This window comes from Camellia sinensis, chromosome 8 (assembly GCF_055761805.1).
Source record: "Camellia sinensis isolate YWXY chromosome 8, ASM5576180v1, whole genome shotgun sequence".
In the NCBI taxonomy this organism is placed as follows: domain Eukaryota; kingdom Viridiplantae; phylum Streptophyta; class Magnoliopsida; order Ericales; family Theaceae; genus Camellia; species Camellia sinensis.
Window position 1 is genome coordinate 127,990,981 of NC_138968.1, and position 24,751 is coordinate 128,015,731.

A 24,751-nucleotide genomic window follows, 5' to 3' on the forward strand; every position below is an offset into this window, starting at 1 on the left:
TGAAACGAAACATAGAAGGAAAAGAGTTTTTTCTTGAACCAAAATTTTTTTCATCCATTCTCCAAAAAGTTCACCAGCTTTTTATACGTAAATCCTTTTGGGATGCAGTAGCAAAACTTTGGAATGCGAAACGGGATAAGTGCAACATCAGTACGTAAGGGAAGTTCACAAATTTTGTTTGTTTGTCTATATGCTACTATATAGCACCGTTCAACTCTCTTTCATATGATGTCTTACAAATATATAACATACCAGCCATAGAGATTAACAAGAGTTTACATGACCAGACTTAACTATGGTTTAAACTCATAATGACAAAAACTGACTAATTAGTTCTTAAAACCTTATCCACTCATATAAAATAAAAGAGAAAATTATAAGATGATAAAAATCAAAAGTACATGCCTTATAGTTCATGAAATTTTAAACCCCAAATAGACAGAAATATCTAAAGTTTCTGTAGAATCAAGTGAGCACCATATTGGGGTTGAAGAGTTACAATAGGGTATGGAGCGTGAGTATAGGATGGTGAAAGCTCGAAAGAGAATCGTTGTAGAATCATAGCCACGGCCATCTTGGCTTCTAACATTGCAAAGCTTTGTCCAACACATACCCGAGGTCCCCAACTGAATGGGAAAAACGAAACTTGGTTCTTCGCTGCCTTCGACACTCCTTCTGAAAACCTCTCTGGCTTGAACTCCTTTGCATCATCACCCCAAATTTCAGTGTCATAATGAAGTAGCATTATTGGTAAAGAAAGTAGCACTCCACTCGGGATGGTGATTCCTCCTAATTTTGTATCTTCATGGACAATTCGATTAAGCATAATTACTGGTGGGTATAACCGTAGAACTTCATACAAAATCATAGTCACCTGAGGAAGAGAAAATTTAAAGACTACAGAATGAGAACCTACCATCAAGCTGATACATTGTGCATACAAATATTTTCTGTTCCCTAAAATAGTGTAGACGTTTTGCTAGAAATTTTGGAGTTTTAGCAAATGAAATTGTAGTTTCCCATGCAAACATGATGCTCCAAAACAAGGATTTTGTTTTTCTCAAGAAAGGTGTACTTGTTTGGTAAGGCTGTGTTTAGATTATGGATTTGGATAGTGATTTGAAAAGGAAAAAGATGAGGCAAATATTAACAAAATATGAATTAAATTTTTTCTCCACATCCTTTTTCTTTTCTAAATCCATAATCCAAACACAATGCAAGTAGAAACATAATCTTTTATGTGATAATGCCCACAAGAAATAATAATTTCCCAAAGGTAAGTGTGTATATGGGAATTGCATACTTACAATTTTGAGGTGATTTAAGTTATCAAAGTTGGGCTTGTCATTCCCAAATACTTCCAATACCTCTTCCCTTGCATGTTGTTGCCAATTTTGATGCCTACTTAATAAAACCATTGTCCACACAAGCAAAACTGAGGTAGTCTCTTGCCCAGCAATGTAGAATAGCTTGCATTCTTCAATGACTTCTTTAATACTCATTCCAACTTTCTTGTTATTCCCATGCTGTTCAATTTCTTTGAGATTGGATTCCAATAATATACCCAGTAAGTCATCATTATTAGTTTCTCCTTCCTTCATTGCCTTCAGTCTTTTATTGATGATAACCTTTAGTGATGCTTGTACTTCTTTATCGATTTCTTTCATCTTCTTGTTCCTCTCAGTTGGCAAAAACCTACACATGCAGTAGTGAAGCATATGTAGCTAGCTAGCAATTATGATATCTTTTTAACTATTAGGGTTAGCCCAATGGCTAGAGCTCATCGACTTTACCAGGAGATCAAAGGTTTGATTTCCCCTTCCCCCCAAAAAAAAAAAAAAAAAAAACCCTATAACTTCTTTTTGGGTAAATTACATAGTACCAATGGCAACACATTACCCCTTTAAATTTGCACGTTGTGTCAAATTGGTTCAATTAGGAAGGGAAGACAGTATTTTTGATCACTTGAGCATTTTTCAAGGGCAAAATAGGAAATGCACACCTTAAAGGGCAAATATATCACAACTGGAACTACACCGACCAAGTTGTCACAAGGGATAAAGTTCGGGGACCACCAATGTAATTTGCCCTGTCTTTTTTTTCTTTAACCCCAATTTTTCCCCCTAATATCATCTATAAAGACTTCTAGTTATCTTTCCTAGTACTCATATATATATATATATATATCTTTCACATTTTCTAACCAGACAAAACTGGCTAAGCTAATATATGATACCTAACAAAACCAGATAGAAAAATATATTCAAATCAAGAATTTGAGATAATTTAATTTTACCTCCAGCCTGGGATGTAAACTGTACTCAAAGCCTGGATTAGAAGCTCAGCTTGTACTCTCTGAAGTTGGAATATCCTTCTTCCCTCTTCATAGTTACTACCAAATGCCGTGCGAGAGATCACATCGCTAGACAAAGTTTGAAGAGAAGGCCACACATCCAACTCACATGACCCTTCTGCTGAGACTATATTGTTCTCCCATTCACTTATCATCTCGCTGCAGCTCAAATAAAATGCAGGTAGCATATGCTAAAAAAAAAAGAAGAAAAACACACCCAAGACTATCAGTAATATATTGATATAAATATAAATATATATGTGTGCGCGTGTGCGTGACCGCGCGCTCGCAAAATTCCATTCTATCTCGAAGTTACATTTAGACACAGGAAACAACCACTAAAGCATTTAATTGAATAGAGCAACTAAGCTTAAATAAATTATACAGTTAAATACAAACGTGGTCCTCGAAGTATGCATCTATATCATTTTGATCTGCAATATTTCAATTGCCAATTTGATCCCCAACCCAACTTTCCCAATCTATGTTTAAATGGTTCCCATCATTATTTTCATCCAAATTTTATAATGGAAGCATGGGGTACTTTTTTTTTTCTTCTTTTTTTTTTCTCCCCCCAAATTTGGATGGAAATGCATTTAAACATAAATTGGATAAGTTGGAGACCAAACTGACACAATTGAAATATTGGAGACTAAAATAAAATAGAGTGCATACTTTAGGGACTGCCAATATATTAAACCCTAATGATATGCGCCCCCCCAAAAAAAAAATGGTGGACATAACCTTCAACTTCTCCATATGAAAAGCCGGGTTGATGATTTTCCTGTGTTTAGTCCATTGCTCACCATCTTGGCTAGCTAGTCCATTGGCTAACAACCTGGATAGTGGATTTGTCTTGACCTTTTGAAAGTTGAAATTCTTTGACAAAATCTCCTTTATGAGTTCAGGGTCCATGATGTTAACCCTCGGTTTTGGTCCAAGCCACATAAAAGAATTCTTTCCTGCAACTCATAACCAGATAAATATGCCTTGAACAAATTGAAGCAATATGTACAGGTAAATAAATAGTGAAGTTCAAATATATATATATATATATACACATGGTCACAACATGATGAATTAGATAATAATATTACACAAACATTTCCAAATTACGCAAGTAAAATTCTTGCTTACAGTGAGCAAGAAGAGTTGGCTATGGTAATTACGAGAGTGTGTCCATTATTGACTTACTTAGTAGTGCTAAGTTGTCTGTCGAGTGTTTAGTTAGTTAGGTTCTTTCTTTCTCTACTGGTATTTTCAATCAACAAATGGTTGATCTTCATCTAATGAAGACATCATTCTTCATTCTCCGAGTCATTCTCAAATTCTCCATAATCACCCACTTCATCTCCCACTAATTGATATTTTGACATGTTCCAAGCTCTCTATTCATCTGCAATAAAAGATCTGAAAGGACTCACTGTCCCCAATTCTAGTAAGAGGGATTCCCTCTACAGCTTTTAATCTGTCTAAATTTTTTGATGTCCCTTCTATATCACATATTTGTCTTTCCAGGCCCCTCTTTGTCTCCTGTTCTTTTACAAAAATACATGTTTGTCTTTCTCAATGAGAACGTGGCATGGCATGTTATGTGCTGTAAAGTGTGGTACAATAGTGGTAGGTTGTAATGATCATACTACAAGAATTTAAAAGACTACTACATATAATAGCAATTATATTTTAATAGTTAGATATCTAATAAAATATTAATATAAATTAATCATGAAGAAACACAAAATATTGTTTATTTATTTTTTTTAAAGAAAACTTTTAAAAATATATATAGGACAGAATTTGACATCACTAGATTTTTCCTTTGAGAATGAAAATGTTCTATGTTTTGAAACATGTGTTCCAAAATATAAATAGTTAAGCATTTGGGGATAAAACTAGTCATTCTATCCAATTGTCATCATTGTAATGTAGCTAGTCAGGCTTCATGCCCCATTTGTATTATTGCACATCGGTCTTTGGGGCCTTCCCCTTGTTTCTTCATGTGGATATAGGTTACTATTTATTTGAGGACATTATTATATATATATATATATATATATATTATGGGTCATGATTGAGACCCCCTTCAATCACTACCCCACCACCCCCACCACCCTCCCACACACACGTGGCGGGTGGTGATTGGAGGAGAAGGAAAAAAAAGAAAAACAAAAACAAAAACTGGCCAATCATGTTAAGAGAGGGTCAAAGGGGGTGGGAGGGAAAGAGGGTCCTAAACATTATTGATATATATAAAACACTCAGAATTTGACTATTGTAACAAAATAAATTCTAAATTTTTAATTTTATTAATTTAAATTATAAATTTTTATTTATTTTTAATCAAAACTATTTACCTCTTCTCGTCAAATAAAATCGATGACGAATAAATATTTTCGTCATTAAACTCAATGAAAAATAAAATTTTAGACACTTTATGTATATCTACATTGAGTTTAATGTCTAAAGTATTCTTTTTTTCGTCGATTTTACTTAACAAAAATAAACAAATAGTTTAGATTAAAAAAAAAATTAAAAGATTAAGGTTTAAATTGACAAAATTAAAAACTCAAATTTATTTTGTCAGGAGACTCAAACCTTAGATTATTATTTTTTTTATTTTTTTATTTTTTGTGTGTGTAATTGGCCCTATTTATTTTCTTCTTGTTTAAGTACTCAAGATTTTCATGGATTATCCTCTTCACTATAAATCATACGTTAGACAAAATTTTATTAGCTTCAAAGCCATGATTGAGAATCATTTTTCATCAAAAAAAACCAAATTAATTAGGTCTGATAATGGCTGGAGTTTCTAAATATAAGTCTGCCACCTATCTTATCCTCCAATGGCATATTTTGAATACATGTTTTTTTATAGTAATTTATATATATTTTAATATTAATCACAGCAAATAATTAGGGCTGAGCAAGGAATCCGTAAAATCCGTAATCCGATCCAGTCCAGTCCAATCCGATAGGTTTGGATTGGTTTTTTAAATCCGCGGTTCGGTTCCGGATTGAAGAATTAAAAATCCGTAGTATACGGATTGGTTCTGGATTGAACCCCACGGTTCCGGATTGGAACCGATCCGGACCGTATACATATAGTATATATTTTTATTATATATCCTCCCCCATAATATCTTCTCTTATTTTATATAAAATCTAAACTCAAACCTAAAACCGTATAATATCTTCTTTTATTACTTTTGTTTGTTAGTTTTTAGTTTTAATTTGTAATGGTTTAAATACTTATGGTGAAACCAGTTTTCTTATGGTTGTTTAAATTCTAGAACAATATGTCGCTATTATAGAAATAGATGTTACTATTGTGGAACTAATATATCGCTATGTTTATATTTTTATAAAATTAAAGTGTTATATATATATATATATATATTTTTGTTATTTAATTATGTGAATCCGTGGTCCTAAACCGATCCAATCCGTATTTAAATGGATTGGTTTGGATTGGTTCCATGATTTAAACGGATTGGATTAGTTCCAATTTTTCAGGAACCGTAGATAACGGATCGGTCCTGATTTTACCCCAATCCGGTCCAATCCGGACCATGCTCACCCCTACAAATAATACAATTTAAATGCTGCTGTTGAGGCTGCCAAAATTGGAAGAAAGTGTATGAATGAAGTTCAGAATTGAATTGTCAACAGCGCACAACCAGCAAAGCAATTATCACAGGCAAAAACAATAATTACATAATAATAATGAGGATGTGGTTGGTGGGTGGGTGTCCAAGGTCAGATCACGTGAAACCTAAAGAAAATTTCATTTATTTAAATGGATAAAAAAAAGCTAAAATTATCTTAAAATATAGCAAGACAAACCCTAAAAAAAATGAGAATCTTTTCAATTTTTTTCCCTCCTCTCTTTTGATAATTTTATTTGCGTAAAATACACTTATCTCCCCTAAAATTTCTAAAAAATATAAGAACTTTTTTGGTGGTTTCAATAATTATAGATATTTCCTTTACTTTTGCTGACAATATCAAAAAATTTTAATCCATTAATTTAGCACAAACACCGTTACTTTTCTATCTAAAATGACCATGTTGGCCCTTTCAATTAATAAGTTATTTAAATAAAAATTTTCAATCACCTCCCGTGAGGTTTGGCATATATATTATTAAAGATCTATACATGTTTTAACTTAATACCATAATAGTTTAATATAAAACCCTAATAATTAAATACAACACTTATAAGATTTATTTCACACTATATAAATAATGAAATATTTATCAATTTTATTTAGGGGAAATTAGTAATAGGTCTTACTTTTGTACCTCGTTTGGGAACCCTAATTTTTAGTTAAAAAGTTACTAAATTAGCCAAAAAGCTAACAACTCATACAAAAAAGTCAAAGATTCTCTTTTCTCTCTACTTTTTACACATCTTTTCGTAAAAAGTCAAAAAGTCATCCTAAACATACTAGTTTTTTTTAGCTCATATTTTAGTCAAATAGCCAAAAAGTTACTAAATTAGTCTGTTCCCAAACGAGGCCATTGATAAATTTGTCAAGTGATAAATTTATCAGTCTCTTATTTTTTATAAATAAACTTATAGTGATAAATTTATCAATTTCTTGTTTTTATAGTGATAAATTTATCAGTTAGGACTTGTAGGCAAAAAAGTCTAGTTAATAGGACTGATTGGTCAATGCCCCTTTTATTTAATATATTTATTCTTTAAATTTCTTTTTCCTTTTTTCTTTTTAAGTTGAAACAGATAGATTATTTTTTTCTATAATTTGTCCTACTTATTTATTCATATGTAAGCAAATTATTTATCCCTAAATTGTTAAGATATTATCAGCAAATTTTAATTTTTATCTTCGAGTTATTAAATTTCTAATCAATGCATATTTTTTTTTTAAAAAAAAATCACAGGTTATTCTTACATGATTAAAAATATAAAAAAATAAATATAGAAGTAAAAAAAATATAATTACTTCGCAATAAATTAAAATTAGCTGATAAGGAATGAAAGATCAAGAAACCATTTGAGAATAATAAGCAATTTGTCATTTCCTACACTTAAAATTAAAATTAATCTTTATTTGAATGGAGAAATCATTTGAGAATAATAAACAATTCCAACAATTTGTCATTTCTTACACCTAAAATTAAAATTAATTTTTACTTAAATGGAGAAACTATTTAAGAATAATAAAATACTCAATTGATTTGTTATGTATCATACTTAAAATCTATTTCTCCATCTTTATTTTTCTCATTTAAATTATTTTTATTAAATTAAATCTTAAAATTAATTCTCACATTCATTAATGGTTAAATTTTTACTTTATTTTTTAATTTCTCACCTTGATTTTGTTCTATTATTATATATACCGAAGTATTATTATTTAAATTATCTAATTTACTTCTTCCATATATCTAATACTCATATAATTTTATTGAAAAATCGGATTCTAATACTAATTTAAATGCATAATGAAATAAAATACTTTTTAATATATATATATATATATATATATAAATGTAATTTAATTTACCCTATTAAGTATATACGAAATTATTATTTATTTTTCATAATTTTTTAGAAATATAAATGTAATTTCTTGACTCTATTTTTTTTCACAACAAGTTTTTGAGATTTTATAAACAAAAAATAAAATAAAAATTTAACCATTAATGAAGGTGAGAAATAAATTTTAAGATTTAATTTAATAGAAATAATTTAAATGAGATAAATAAAGATGGAGGGATACATTTTAAGTATCATACATAACAAATCAATTGAGTATTTTATTATTCTCAAATAATTTCTCCATTCAAGTAAAGATTAATTTTAATTTTAGGTGTAAGAAATGATAAATTGTTTGAATTGTTTATTATTCTCAAATGCTTTCTTGATCTTTCATTTCTTATTAACTAAATTTAATTTATTGTGAGGCGATTAATTTTTTTTTTTTTACTTTTATTTATTTATTTTTATTTTTTAATCATGTAAGAAATATTAACCTACGGTTTTGTAAATATGCATCAACTAGAAGTTTAATGACTCAAAAATAAAAAATAAAAATTGAGAATAATATATGATTGAGAAAAAATAAAATAATAATTTTTTTACATATGAGTAAACAAGTAATGTAAATTGCCGGAAAAAATAAATCTGTTTATTTTAACTTTAAAAAAAAATTCAAACAATAAAGGCATTACTTAAAATAATAAATTTTAGGTTATTTAAGTGATATGAAATAAATCTTATATTAAATTATTAGGATATTTCTCTAATATTAATTTTAGAGATATTATTTATTTTTAAATATTTTATCAATAAAAATTAAGGCTTTTTTTTTAATTAAATAATTTAATAATGTCTTAATAATTTAAAGATTTTATTTAATATTGTATGAAATTTAAGAATTTTATTAAATAATAGTAAAATATGTATAAATTTTTAATAATATATATGCAAAATTTCAGGATAAGTGAGTGAATTTTTTTTATTTAAATAGATAAAGTAATTAATGGATAATCTTATCATTTTTTGTATGACATTAACAAATTTTGTTAAATAATCTAATAGAAGAGTCTTAATAATAGTTTCAAAAATATGAGAAATTAGTATAATTATTAAAACTACAGGAGAAATTCTTGTAATTATCACAAATTATTAGAAACCTCAAGAGAGATAAGTGTGATTTACCCTTTTATTATCATACATAAATTCCGTTCCTATCAAAAACTTAAATAAATTTTTGTTCAAGAATAAAAAGATTATAATACCTTTTATCTTTTTCTATAGTTTTTTTTTTTTGAATTGACTTTTAGCTTCTTGTATTTGATTTTAAAACACCAAAATCATTCTTCCAACACTAGCCCTCACCTCCACCATTCCCTCTTGTTGACTGTAATTATTTATTTATTTATTTATTTATTGTTGCCATGAATCAGACACTTCCATAAGGGATTGGGAATGCTGCTGCGTGTGCGGCAAAATAGATCTATTTTAGAACTCATTTTGATAATTTAAATCGTTCATATTTTAGAATACATCGTTAACAAAAAATCAAATTACTTGGATATCGTTTACTTTTTCATCCACTCACATTTCTATCTACAAAAATAAATAATAATTGTGATTTAAAGTATTTAAATGAATGCAAATGTGAATGGATGAATAGGTAAACGATATCCGATTAAATTGATTTTTTGCTGACATATTCTACTTGATCTATTCTAAAATATGAATGGTTCAGATTATCAAAATGACAGATGCTGCTGCGCACTCTGCACAGTAACATCCCCAAATTCCTTTCACAAGCCTTTACCAAAAACTACCCACCTATCTTCTGTTTGATTAAAGGATTTGGAAAAAAAAAAAATAAATAAATAAATGAAATAAAAATAAAATATATCTATATTTTACTTAATTTTACACATTTTTTTTTTTAATTTCTAAATTACTCCCCAAATTATCCAACTAAACACAACATTAAAGGTTTAGAACTACCCACTTATCTAGAATGGTAGCGTGTCTTTTTATAAAAACTAAAAATAAATAAGAAATTTATTAGAATTTTGTTTTAATATTTATATTCTAATTAATTCATAATAAATTCTTATATTTTAATAAATATTATTATTTAAATATTTAATCTATTAAATTTTAATTATTATATTTAAAATATCTTATAAATAATTTTACTCTTATAAATATTTTTTAAATTATTAAAAACCAGATAATGTGAATATTAATATCAACGTTCACATCAAACATTCATATTAAAATATTAATTTTCAACCTCCAAACGGGCTGTAGTTTTGTAGGCCAAGAAAAATGGGAGTTTTTTTTGAATATTCTGATAAAAAAAAAATATTTCACCGCAGAGCGTATGCTGCTGCGCACTTTGCACAGTAACATCCCCAAATTCCTGTCACAAGCCTTTACCACAAGCTACCCACTTATCTTCTGTTTGATTAAAGAATTTGGAAAGAAAAAAAGAGAAAAAATAAATGAAATAAAAATAAAATATATTTATATTTTACTTAATTTTATACATTTTTTTTTAATTTCTAAATTACTCCCCAAATTATTCAACCAAACACAACATTAAAGGCTTAGAACTACCCACTTATCTAGAATGGCAGCGTGTCTTTTTATAAAAACTAAAAATAAATAAGAAATTTATTAGAATTTTGTTTTAATATTTATATTTCAATTAATTCATAATATATTCTTATATTTTAATAAATTCTATTACTTAAATATTTAATCTATTAAATTTTAATTATTATATTTAAAATATTTTATAAATAATTTTACTCTTATAAATATTTTTTAAATTGTTAACAAATATTAATATCAACGTTCACATCAAACATTCATATCAAAAAATTAATTTTCAACCTCCAAATGGGCCCTAAGTTTTGTAGACCAAGAAAAACGGGAGTTTTTTTTAATATTCTTAAAAAAAAAAATCTAGAGAATTGATTCGTTTTCAAATTATAAAATTAACTTATTTTTTGAAATCGTATTTTAAAAATATAATTTTAAATTAAAAATAAAATATATTTTAAAAAAGTTCATATTATTATAAAATTACATTTTCAACATGCAATTTTAAATAAAATGACATGATGAAAATCTAATTTTTAATTTAAAATTATATTTTCCAAAAGTGATTTCAAAAAGTAAATTAATTTTCTAAATAATTTAAAAAATGAGTCAATCTTCTAAATTATTATTTTTTAGAATATTAAAAAAAAAAAACTCAGAAAAATGGTGGTGGTGCTGCCGTGTCTCTCACCCTTTTTCTCTCTCTTCCTCTTCCTCTGCCCTCTTCCTCATCCTCTTCCTCTTCCACCCTAAACCCCACCGCCCTCCTCCGCCGAACTTTGAAAATATGTGAATAAAAATGAGAAATCCAATCAAAGATTTGAAAAAGAAATCAGAGTGAAAGCGTACCGTAATTGGAGATGTATTGATGAACGAAGGGTAAGACGCGAGGGACAATATCATCGGAGATTTTGATGGGAGTGGATTTAGCTTCTCTAGACATGGCAGAGCTCTCTTTCATGTCTCCGAATAACAACTTGTAAGAGTTACCAGTGAGACCTTGATTTCGGAGATACCTCTCCAGCTTCTTCGGTCTCAACCATACCCAATTGAATACAGACCATGATGCCCATGCTAAGGTCACAACACCAATAATCGCACATGCGATTGCAGGAGAGTACTTGTATACTACTATCTCCATATTTAGACTTCTCTCTGAGAGAGAGAGAGAGAAACAGAGAGAGAGAGAAGCTTAAGGACTTGAGAACCAGAGAGCAAAGTAAGAGGATTTTGGAAACTCCAATCATACAGTACATATATAATAAAAATATCATAAACACTCGTAACATCTGTTATAAAATACGTAACCCCATTATAAATTTACGTAATAAAATATTTAAAATCTTATGATTTGATATTGTAAGAGTTTAGTCCTGAGAGGACTGCAATAAGTTAGTAAATAACTGTTAGGTACTAAAACCAAGTCTTAATTGTAATATTTTTTGTTAGCTTAATTTATAATAATTTACAAACACACTCTCTAAAATTTATTTAAATTGTAAATTACTTTTTTTTTAATTTTAAAAATTATATTATGCCTACTAAAGTTTTTAATTTCATAATAAATAGGTCATTTTATTAATGAATCATCAAGTTAATTAATAATTTTTAATAATGTTAAAATTTTATTTTAATTAATAATTAAGATAATTTTATTATTGTATTAGTGAATAATTAAAAATTTTATTTTTTTAATTAATTTTGTTAAATAAAAAAGGGTGATACACCAATAAATCCCAAATCTTTATCTTATGATCCATTTGGTCCTATGTTTTATCTTATGATCCAATTAGTCCCAAACTAATGTTAATGACAAAATAACCAATGTTACACTATGTTTTACGCTTTTTAGTAAGGATAAATTAGAAAAAACCCAACATGATATTGACTGAAATGCCCAAAACTCTATAAAAATTTGTTTTCCCTCCAAACAAACATCAACAAAACATAATAAAAAACACCAACAACATCAAACATTAAAACATCAAACATCATCAAACAGATCAACAACATCACAACATCATCAACATTATCATCAACATTGAACATCAACGTCAGAACATTAGGAATAAACATCGTGAAAAATTACACATCGCACTAGCTCCGTCAGCCTCTTCATCAAAGACCAAGTCATCAATCTTCATCAAAGCATCAAAGCAGCGTGAATCAAAACAAGCACAACTTCAATCAAGACCAAAAATAGTATATTGGCGGTGGCGTGAGTCAACAAGAGGAGAAGGATCGTGAGAACCGGTAGTACGATGAGCACAAAGTTGAATCGAGTCGGATCCGATCTATGTGACGTGTATCATTGCAATTTTTCGAAACTGGGAAATAGATCCCTCCTTCCTCTCGCATATCTGTTTCAGAAACAGATCTCAGATCTGGAACAACTATTTGTCTTGCTTCAACATGTGGAGAGTGTTATGAGTCAAACCATCCGCGGCTGTTTCAGATCTCAAATCTGAGGCGATTCCGAAGGAGGAACTCTGGTTTGGAAGTGAAAATGGGCTAGAACCTTGCGATCTGGCAATGGCTTCAACAGCAATTCCTCTGAGAACTCTTCCCATTCTTCTTCTTGTGGTTCGTACCCTATGGATTCGGACGCAAAGCAAGGAATGAATAACAACAACAGAGAGATCATCGACCGTGGACGAGCCATTTCGCTACAAACCCTCCTCCGCCATGGAAGCCTCTGAAAAACTCATCTGGTTTAAGATCTGGCCAGTTATTGATGTAAAAGGGTATTGATGTAAAAATAAATGGAATCAAATCACACCCTCAAAATCTGGTAATACATTAGGACTAAATGGTATACAAGAAAATTTAAGGGACTAAATGGTTTAACTTTTTTTAGGATAGGATTTATAGGTAATTTTTTCAATAAAAAATTCTAACAGAGAAACATTTATAATTTTCTAAATTACAACAAATAATTCATATTTTAAACAAATTTCAATGAATATATTTATAATTTACCCAATAAAATTTTAGGATAGAAACCCACCATAACATTTTCTCATAATAAATAGTTATATCGGACCGATGATGTCCGTCGGTGGCTCCATCCTGGACTCATCTCGGAAGCTTCTGTTTTTTTTTTCTTAATTGTGTGTGTGTGTGTGTGTTTTTTTTTTTAATTTAGTTCTAAATTTTTCTTTTATCAGTCGATTACATGGAATTGGACAATTACACTATGTTCAGGAGTGATTTGAATAAAAAATTATGCTACACATTTTCCAAAGAGTGCAGGTATCATATACACCATATAATTATAAAAAAAAAAAAATAATTCTATATTTTTTGAGTCATAATTAAAATAATAAAAAAAGTCATAATTAAATATTTAAAAATTATATTATAATTAAAGAAGAAAATTACGTAACTAAGAGTACAAATAATATATGGGTGTGTATAATAGAATTTTCCATAAAAAAATTATCATGTTTCCTTTACGAGTAATGTTATGATATATTCTTTAGAGAGTGTATATCATATACAATTTATGATATTTGTGAGTTTGATCACCACAAATGTCATAGCTCAATGTAGACATCCCATTTTGATCGGCCTTAAGACGTGGACGCTTTCAGTTGATTACCCAATAATTAAAATCAGAATGTGTTTCTTGCACAATTCTCAGTAAAAAAGACGAAATTTGAGCTTTACTCTCCCCCCTAAGTCTATTTTGGCCAAGTGTTTAGGTCCTATCAGGTACCGGAGCGAAGCTGGACTGAACCAAAGCAGACCGAGCAAATTCTTTCTGGCTGGTTGATTGCCTGAATGTTCAGCCGGTCGAGTGCCCCACAGCCAGTTTGCCCAAATTTTTGCGTTGGTTCAGGTGGGCACTTCCCAAACTCATTTTTTGACCCATTTATGCATTGAATGCATGTATACTCATCATCCATTACCTAATGCTTGATCCATAAAGCTAATACTCCATTTTTGTCTTCTATTAGTTTCATTGGTGCTCCATTTGCTCCATTATCTCCCTTAATGCTCCATTAATCTTCCACTTTGTCTTCCATCATTGCTCCACTTACATCCTATATGAGTACATCAGATTGTTGAGAGGAAGGAGAGAATAGATTAAGGAGAGAATGTTAGAGATAGAGGAAAAGAGAGTTTAAGTTTTGAATTCAAGAGTTAGCTAAAATTGAGTGTTAATTGTAACCTTCCATTTCTCAAGCTATATACTATAATTCATCTTCTATTACAAAAAAGTCATCAAAGTCATGTTATTGTAGTCAAATTCTAGAGTTTTGATAAAAGAGAGAGTAGTCCTTGTGAAGTTCCAAGTGATCATTTCCTACACTTGTCCAAAGCTACCTTTGAAGCTCAAATTCCAAGCTCTTGAATTGAGGATTAAGAGCACAATTCACAACTTTGAGGGTAATCAAGATGAGGTTTGGAAATCAAGAAGTTCAATTTTTCTTTGGAAGGTGAATTTTTAACTCTTTTATTTTCTTGCACTTTCTATCTTATATTTGTTTTTCTTGTTTTATTCTCAATTCTTTCATTTTCTTGCACTTTTTATCTTATTTGTTTTTCTTGTTTTAGTTTCATTTGTTGTAATATTGCACTTTCTATCTTTTATTTGCTTTCCTTGTTTTAGTTTTATATTAGTTTTGTTGTAATTTTACACTTTCTATTTTGTATTCATTTTTCTTGTTTTAGTTTCATATTAGTTTTGTTGTAATCTAACCGGAAATGATTAGTCGAGCTACCTACATATTCATTGTTTGTTCCTTATCTCAGTGTTTTAATAAGATAGGTTTTGCTAGGCTTAGTTGGCCAGCTTTTAGACAAAACGGTGTAGTCTTTCGGCATTGAGCATCCTAGTTTCTGACAATCCTCAAGACATATGAATGTGAGTCAGGCTATGAGCGCTGAAATTTTTTCCTTTTTGGTCCCAAGAATGGTCTGGGTTTTGCGAAAATGAATTAATTTGTAAGAAAATTAGTCAACTTCATTAAAAGTCCGCAAAATCTATTTTCGCAAATGGCCACTACCCGATCAACATGAAATCAACCCTTGACATGTACAACTAAATTTGTCTTGTAACTGAACTCGCCATGAAGGAGAAATATGACAACTGAATTGAACAAAGATGAGCCAATCACACACGTATAGGACAGTGAAGTCAAATAAAGATACACCAATCAAACATGGACGAGACGAATGATTTGATAAATTATTATAGCTAAACATCAAGATGAAGCTACCTACATATCCCAAAGACAAGAATCAGGCCACACGTAATTTCGACTAAGGTTCATTCGGGTGTTAACACTCTTTTTTTATGCTCTAACTTTTGTCAAAGCCGTCATTTCTGAGTTTTCAACCTTGTAGTTTTTTTCATTTTTTTCACTTTTTCTTCTTTCTTTTTTATTTCTTTTTTATTTTTTTTCATGCTCTAACTTTTGCCTGGATCATCCTTTCAAGTTTTCGGCCCAACAAGCTTCTCAAGAATAGTATTTCTTTAGCTTGTCCATGTTGATTGGTTACAAGAACTACAAACCATCCAAATCCATGAGAATGATTGCTCTCCTTGACCAAATTAACTTGATGATGTAGGGACCCATCCAATTGGGTCAGAACTTGCCCCTAGGGTCATGGATAGGAGCTCGATTGTCCTTCAGCACTAAGTCTCATTCCTTCAAATTCCTGGATCTAACCTTTTTGTTGAATACTTTGGAAATTCTGCGTTGATACCCCTAAACGTGGTATAACGCCTTCAATCTTCACTCATCAAACAACATTAGCTCCTCAAATCGATTTTGTTGCCAATCAGTTTCTGCTATTTGACATTTAGCCAAAATCCTCAACCAAGGTACTTCAATCTCAATCAGCAAAACAACCTCCATTCCGTTTACCAAAGAGTAAGGGGTTGCTTACATAGACGTTCGAATTGATGTCCTATAACCCCAAAGTGCAAAAGGCAGTTTGTCTGGCCAATCTCTATAGGTTTTCACTATCTTATGTAGAATAATCTTGATGTTCTTATTTGCAAATTCAACAACTCCATTGGTTTATGGCCTGCAAGTTGATGACTTGTGAAAAGTTACGTTATATTTCTCAAGTAGAATTGTCATTTCTCTTCTGAAATGTGAGCCATTTTCTGAAATTACATCGTTTGGCCTCCCATATCTGCAAATGATGTTATTTCTAATGAATTTGGCCACGTGCGATGCTTTTACAACTGAAAATGACTGTGCTTCAACCCACTTCGTGAAATAATCAATGGCAACCAAGATAAATTGATGCCATTTGAACCCTTTGGTGTGACTGTCTCGATAACGTCTATGCCCCAGACTGAGAAAAGTCAAGGCAAAGTCATGTTGTAGAGTTTTGATGGCGGGATATTCATGGTTAACCAGTAGTATCCATAACAAAGTCGATACAATCACTTTCCATGGTTAACCAGTAGTATCCCTGTCTAGGGATCTTTCTAGCTTGCATTATACCGTTCATGTGGGCTCTACACTATCCTCCATGGATGGCTTCTATGATACGCTTTGCCTCTTCTTCCTTTACATATAACTTATGTATTCCTAGATGTCCCATTCTGTACAAATAATCTCTGCAGATGATGAATTGAGCAGCTAGACGTCGTATCCTTATTTTGTCCTTAGCATTTGCCCTTTGCGGGCATGTACTACTTTTCAAAAAGTTCCAAATATCAAAGTACCAGGGGTTTTTATCTTGAAGTTCTTATGTTACAGCTACCATTTCATATGCAGGCGTATATCTTTGTTCTATTAGGATTGGGCACATCTTAACCCCAACTCGTATATCAATCATTGAGACCAAGGTTGCCAACACATTAGCAAATCAGTTGTTCTCTCTCACTAGGTGTGTAAATGTCAGTCTTTCGAACCTCGGGATCAACGTGTCCAAGGTCTGATGATAGATTTTCATTGTATCCTTTTAACATTCCAGTCTCCATTGGCTTAAGACCAAGTTCTAATTCCCAATCATATCCAACCTTATTGCCCCTAGTTCTAGAGTTGCTTTTAGTCTGGCAATGCATGCCTCATACTATGTTTGGTTGTTGGATACTCTGAATCAGAGTTTCAAAGTTAAAGGGACATGGGAATCATCTGGTGCTATGAGCAACACTCCTATCCCGTAGCCAAATTGTTTTGATGCGCCATCAAAGTACAACTTTCAAGTGTCTTCTTCCATTTGCATGACCTCCTCATCTGGGAATGAATAATACATATCTTCTTCTCCTTCAATTGAGTGATCAGCTAAAAATTCTGTCAGAGTTCTTCCTTTAACAGATTTATGAGTGACATATTTGAGGTCAAATTCAGAAAACAAAAGCAACCAACGAGCTAGCCTACCAGTAAGCGCTGGTTTCTCAAAGAGATATTTGTTGGGGTCTAATCTTGAAACCAGAATTACCAAGTGAGCTAACAAGTAGTGTCTTAACTTCTTGGTGGCCCAAACCAAAGCCAAGCAAGCCTTTTCCAAGGAAGTGTAGTGGGTCTCGTATTCAAGCATCTTCTTGCTTAAGTAGTAGATAGCTTTTTCCACTTTCTTGTCTGACTCTTACGCAAGCATACATCCCATGGTTGATTAAGTCACTAACAAGTACAAAATCAGTGATTTTCCTGGCTCAGGTGGCAATAACACAGACGGATTCTGCAAATACTATTTAACTTCCTCGAAGGCGAACTGACACCGATTATCCCATTAGAACTTTTTTCCTTTCTTCAACAGATCAAAAAGTGATTCACAGGTTAAGGTTAATTTAGAAATAAACCTCCTTATGAATTTCATTTTGCCCAGAAAGCCCTGCACCTTATTTTTAGTAGTTGGTGTTAGCATTTCTAAGATGGCCTTAATTTTGGATAGATCAATTTCATTTCCCCGCTGTATGATCAGAAATCCCAACATCTTGCCCGTAGTTACCCCTGTGGATTCAGCCTCAGCCTGTATTCCCTGATTCCGTCAAAGAATTTCTTTAATGTGGTATAATGGTCTTCCCAATTTTTGGACTTGACGGTCATGTCATCCACATACACCTCAACTTCCTTGTGAATCATATCATGCAACAATGTGATGGCAACTCACTGATAAGTGGCCCCAACAATTTTCAAACCAAATGGCATGACCCTGAAACAATATGTCCCCCATAATGTAGTAAATGCAGTCTTTTCTCTGTCCTCTAGAGCCATAAGGATCTAGTTATACCCCAAAAAATCATCCATGAATGACAGTAAAGCATGCCCTGAGTGAAGTCTACCAATTCATCGATATATGGCAATGAAAAGTCATCCTTCGAACTAGCCTTGTTCAAATCTCGGAAGTCAATGCAAATCATGTCTTTCTTCGAGACTGGCACAATGTTGGCTAACCAAGTCGAATATTTGGATACAAACAAGAACCCGGTATTGATTTGTTTAGTAACCTCTTCTTTGATTTTCAATGCCCAATCTGGACGAATTCTGCAAAATTTCTATTCGACAGATCGAGCATCAGGATTAAGAGGGATTCGATGTTGTACAATCTCATGATTAATTCCATGCAGATCTTTGTAGGACCAAGCAAAAATATCTTTATATTCCTTTAATAAAGCAACTAATTGCTCGCATTCTTCCAAAGATAAAGTGGAACCAATTTGGACTAAACGAGGATTTTTCTCAGTACCCACATTAACAGAAACAATTTCGTCAATTAATGGCTTAGCACACCTTTCTTTCTCCCAGTTGATTAAATTTTTTACAACCTGAAGAATTTCTTCCTCTTCGTTTTTATCAAACTTCTGAAAATTCTGGTTAATGCTATGAACTATAGGCATAGAGAAGTAAGCAGAAATCACAACATCTTTATTTAGAATATCGGGCTCAATAATTGCAACAGACTCAAAAGAAAAAGAAAAAGCAAAAGAAGACTCCAACATCTCAGACAAACTTGAATCTGACTCCAAACCAACAAGGCTAACAGACTCAAACTCAATAACCACTTCAGAATTCTTCATCTCCAGCAGAGTCGCCAAAAATTGTAACATCACCAGGGGGTACCCTGTCACGATCCAAACCCGTCCTTATAGGTTTAGTGTCATAACTGACCAGTAATCTTAAGATTACTGAAGGCCTCAGAAATAGATTAACAAAATAAGGGGCTCGCGAAAGCAAATAAATAAACATACATCGTCCATAGAGCTGTGCAGACTTATATGAGATAGAAAATTTAAAACTTTATATACATATTTTATCACATCATTCTTACGTTATCACACTGTACAGATAAGGCAAAAGGGACTTAGTCCTATTTACAAAATAAAACATGTTCATCTTAACAGAAGAAAATAGAGACTTAAGTCATAATCACAAAGTCTTGACAGCAAAACATTTTCGAAACCTCCACATGAGGCACAAATGTTGGCTTAACAAAACAGAAGTCTGGACAGGTATCATTAGGCTCGATCTTGCACTCGCTCACCTACACACACACACACACATATATATATATATATATATATACAAACAGTGAGTTAAAGCCCAATGAATAACATTATGGTAAAGAGGTTAGCGAACGAATTCCAAACATTTAATAATCATAAAATAGATCATAACATAATCAGTCTCATATTTGAACATAATAATAGTACATCCAACAGAACATAACATATTGTCTTCCGACTAGAGTAATCGGTTCCGGATACTGATTCTCAAACATATCACCACTTCATTAAGTGGCTAATGAGATCTCATAATCACATATATGTCATGGACTTGCGTTAACATGTTGTCCCCCATGACTTGGGACTTTCTTTAGAGGCCATAATAGATTCAAATAAGACATTCTTTCACGTTAACAAGATAACTTTTTAGAAATCATAACTTATCAAATATCATTTCAAATATAATTCATATGAACATATTTTTTCAATAACGTTACTCACAGTGGGCTTCCAGAAAAGGTTGATTAGTCTTCAGTTCTTGACCTATAATCACAAACGTACATAGTACAAAACATGTCTTATCATTACAGATTTATATGGCCATCATGGCTTAGCTTTCCCTACATTAGCTTCTTATTCTTTCATATCACATTGTACACATTGAAACTCACACTCTGAATACACTTGGCTTGTTATATTTCTTTTTAGGTATGTTTCTAATTCTTATCCTCATTATTATGGCTTAAACCGTGGTTTAAGAATGCCTAGGATGGAATGAGGATGCAATTATATACTTTGAAACACTTGACAAAATTTTAGAAAATAGGACAGTTTGCTCGAGCGAAGCTTTGGTCACTTAAGCGGACCCCTTGGTCTGCAAAAGTACTAGATAATGTGAATCTAGGCTTGAGCCAACTTTTGGTCGCTCGAGCCATGTGCCTTGAAAATATGAGTTCGCTTAAGCGAAGCTTTTGTCTCTCGAGCCAACTGCCTTGATTGTAAAAGTTTTAAGAGCTCGCAAAGTGAGCTCAAGTGAAGCTTTGTTCGCTCGAGCGATGTAACAGAATTCTGAAATTTTCAGATTTGCATTTAAAGCTCAAAACTCAATTCTAATGCACCAAAACACATTCCTTTGGGCCAAAACTTGAGAAAACATGTAGAAACTCATAGAACATCTTGAATTGAAGATCATTTCACAAAATTAAGGCCCAAAGCATGTCAATTCTTTTAAAACCAAACTTGAAACTCAATGTACAATGCATGTATGTAATGATATGAATTTAAAACTTCCAAAACATAGACAAATGAAGTGTTTAAGTATGAAATCATGGTGAGCTCTCAAGTCTTAGCAAATATATACACTTGTATGTGTGAATTCTTAGAAAATAAACTCAAAACTTGCATGGCTTACAAGAAACATATACAAGCTCTTTATGATGCATAAAGTCATGAAAATTAGGAAACCATATACTCAAATCCCTTTTAATTTTCCAAAACAATGTTCAAAACTCCATGTTCTTGACTTGCATGCAATGAATTAACTTTCTTTCTTTTTCAAACTCATGAACTTGGCAAATTTGAGCTCAAAGGCTCTATGCATGTACCAAACTCCTTTTCAAAACATGAATTTAGGAATCAACACATTATGGATAAAACATGCATGTACAAATTAACTCACAATTCCAACATAGATGATAGAATTCAAACTCAACTTGGCAAAACTATACATGCATGTAGAGTTTCTTCACTTTCTTGACTTTAATTGGCAAAATATATGCAAAAGGTCAAGTATAATCCATGAACACAACTCTAAAATACATCATCTTCAAGAATTGAAAGATAAATTCTTATCTAGAGGCTTGAAACACACTTGTTCTTGCACAAACTTTGATCAATTCAAGTTATATCTTCTAGTTCTTCTCAATCTTTACACTTTTTCTCTCAAAATGATGAAGAGACGAGCTTAAATGAGCTTAAAGCTCAATATATATAGCTAGGATAGCATAATACAATAATTACAATATTAGGTCAATTAAATACAACTTAATTTAGCAAACTGAATCAATTTTTAATTAAACTTACGAAAGTGTTCTAAATATTCCAAATAACTTATTTATGTAACCAATTTCGATTTCGGTTGTCAATAAGACTTTCAATTTTCAGATCAAAGCAGAATTCCAAACAAATATTCCTATGTCTAACAGATAGGAATTCAAATAGTATACAAATCACACAATTAGTACATAGTTCCTTCTAAACACTTAATTAGCATTCTTAATTATGGATTATTCACAGATTACAAACTGGGTTTATTACATACCCATGTTTGTTAAACAGTTCGGACTCTCGACTTCTTTGATCTAGTCTTACGAGTGCAATATGAAACATATATGAGGGTCCAGATTTGGCAACTTTTATGAAAAATTCATTTTAATACAAAATCTTTGCCAAAATACATCACCAGATCTTAAAGTCTCCATCTAATATTTTTGGACAAATTAAGAAACCTATGACTTGTGCCGAGGCCACTATTCGTGGTAACCAATGATACTTGGCTCAGAACTTTAGCTGTGAGAGGGGAAGGTCATTAATTAAGCACCGCTGCTCACCCGATCAAAGATCGACCTCTATGAAACCATGATATGAGTTTTATTAACTTTATATGTTCATATTCCGGTTATTAAATAAATCCTACAATTTACTATGTGAAGCATACAAGTATAGACTATGCCATTCATTTTGGAATAATTTGATTTCATGTGTTTTGAAAAAGTTTTGAAGATATACAACCCGAATAAATTAAGTTTACAAACATGAAAAATCAACATCATTCCAAATTAAGGGACACAACCTCCATCCACCAGTATTCATATAGTTATATCAAGTAAGCACATAACCTCATGGTAAAATGCTTAAACATAGTAAACAAAACACAAAAGCAAGGTGTTAAAGCATAAAAACTTACATGTTTACCGACGTCCTGCGCACTGCTACAAAACAAAAGTAAAAAAATATGCACGATCTTATATACAAAATTCGAATGCAATTCACTCATCATAAAATGCAACTAAAGATTCGACTTCTAATATATGACATGCGAATCATCTCAAGAACATGAGGTATCGCACATAATCACATAGGAATTGATTAAATCCACAAATGCAAACTTAGCTGAATCAAGGTGTATGAAACATAGATGCAAAGCAAAAATAGGATGAAAAATCAAAATATGATGCGTATGCACAAATAAGGAAAGTAATTAAAAGAACGGGATAGAAAGAAGCGGGGTTGAGAATTATTACAACACTTGAACGAATAATTACAAACCAAATTAGAGAGGGAGGAGGAAAATATTACAACAAAATAAAAATCTCACAAAACTCTGAAATAGGAAAAACAAAATAGAAGTTTCATGTGTCTTGAGGATTGCCGGAAACTAGTATGCTCAAAGTCGGAAAGGTACTCTATTTTTCCAAAAGAAGCTAACCAGCCGACCGTATAGGCCGACAGCCCAACTAAGCCTAGCAAAACTTGTTTTGTTGCAAAATCGAGAAAAGAAACAAACAAGGAATATGTATGTAACAATCTCGATCCGTAATTAGTCTATAATCCGAGATTAAGAATGCTAATTAAGTTTTAAGAATGAGATTATGTGTTAATTGTGCAATTTATATGTTATTTGTGTTTATATCTGTCTATGGTAGAAATATCTATCTGTAATTCTGTTTTGATATGACTATTGAAGGCTATATCGACGTCCGAATATGAAACTGCCTAGGTTTACATGTTATTTGGGATTTTTAGAATTTTATGATCAATTTAATTAGAATTCGATTCAGAATCAAATAATTAGAATAAATTAATTAGAACTAATCAAAATTAGTTTAAGCTAAGTAGGCCTATATAAGGCCAATGTTGATCAAGAACCTTCTCATATACACTCAATCCTCATTTCTTGAGCATGAAAACATAGAAAGAGAGAGAGAGAGATGAGGAAAAACATTGAGTTCAAGCTAAGAAAAAAATGAGAATTGTAGGGAATTGGGAAGAAATTAAAGAAATTGGCTTGAAAGCTCAAAGAATAAACAATCTAGAACCCCAATTGAGGAGTAGATGTAAGAATTCAGCCCATGAACTAAGTGTATGAGTCATCAAGAATACGAATTCAAGAGAGTTAGGTGGTTAAATACAAGAATGAAGCTAAGGTTGAAGAATTAAGGCTCAACACATACATGCATGCATATTTCATGGCATTATGAGGCTGTTTTTCCAAGAATTCACACATGCATGGTGTTCTTTATGCTCAAGTTTAAGAATTCAACATATTTTTACACTTTTCACTCCATAAATCCATGTTTTGGAAGAAAAAAGCCATATCATTGCATGTATATATATATATATATATATATAATACACGTAAAGTTTTGATTTGATTTTGAAGAATTGACTTACTTTTGGGTTTTGATTTTACGAATTAAACTTTATTTCATTTTTTTCTACAAGTTTCCAAGTGTTTTTTAAGGTTTTGGCCCAAAAGAATGTGTTTTGATGCAAAGAAATTATGTTTGGAACTTGGAACTGAAATCTGAAAATTTCAGAATTTGGTCGCATCGCTCGAGCAACCAAACCTTTGCTCGAGCGTAAATTTTGAGCTCTCAAAAGTTTTGCAAAGTTTGATGGTTGGCTCGAGCGACCGAAAGACCGCTCGTGCGACCACGCTATATTTCAGTCTTGGCTCCAGCAACCAAGAAGTTGGCTCGAGTGTGAAATAAGAGCTCTTAGTACTTTTGCAGACTTTGCAGACCGCCCGAGCGAACAAAGGTGCGCTCGAGCGAACTATCCTGTGTTTTTGAAATTTTGCCAAGTGTTTCAAAGTGCATAA

General features: G+C 31.5%; 1 protein-coding gene across 1 annotated transcript; it reads right to left on the reverse strand.

Annotated features, from left to right (window-relative positions):
• Positions 1-172: 172 nt before the first annotated feature.
• On the reverse strand, positions 173-12,170 carry LOC114293733 (cytochrome P450 CYP72A219). The gene is made up of 5 exons (XM_028237855.2): positions 11,304-12,170; positions 3,098-3,315; positions 2,297-2,544; positions 1,308-1,695; positions 173-874 (listed from the first exon to the last, which is right to left on the reverse strand). The coding sequence occupies exons 1-5, from the start codon at positions 11,593-11,595 to the stop codon at positions 449-451; spliced, it is 1,572 nt and encodes a 523-aa protein (XP_028093656.2). The 5' UTR covers positions 11,596-12,170; the 3' UTR covers positions 173-448.
• Positions 12,171-24,751: the final 12,581 nt, after the last annotated feature.

Bases quoted from the DNA above. Each gene is read 5' to 3' on its own strand.
- LOC114293733 (XM_028237855.2), bottom strand. From the start codon at position 11,595: ATGGAGATAGTAGTATACAAGTACTCTCCTGCAATCGCATGTGCGATT. The intron at 3,316-11,303 runs GTACGCTTTCAC...TATGAGTTGCAG, and splicing joins TCAATACATCTCCAATTACG to GAAAGAATTCTTTTATGTGG. The intron at 1,696-2,296 runs GTAAAATTAAAT...CTGCATGTGTAG, and splicing joins GTTTACATCCCAGGCTGGAG to GTTTTTGCCAACTGAGAGGA.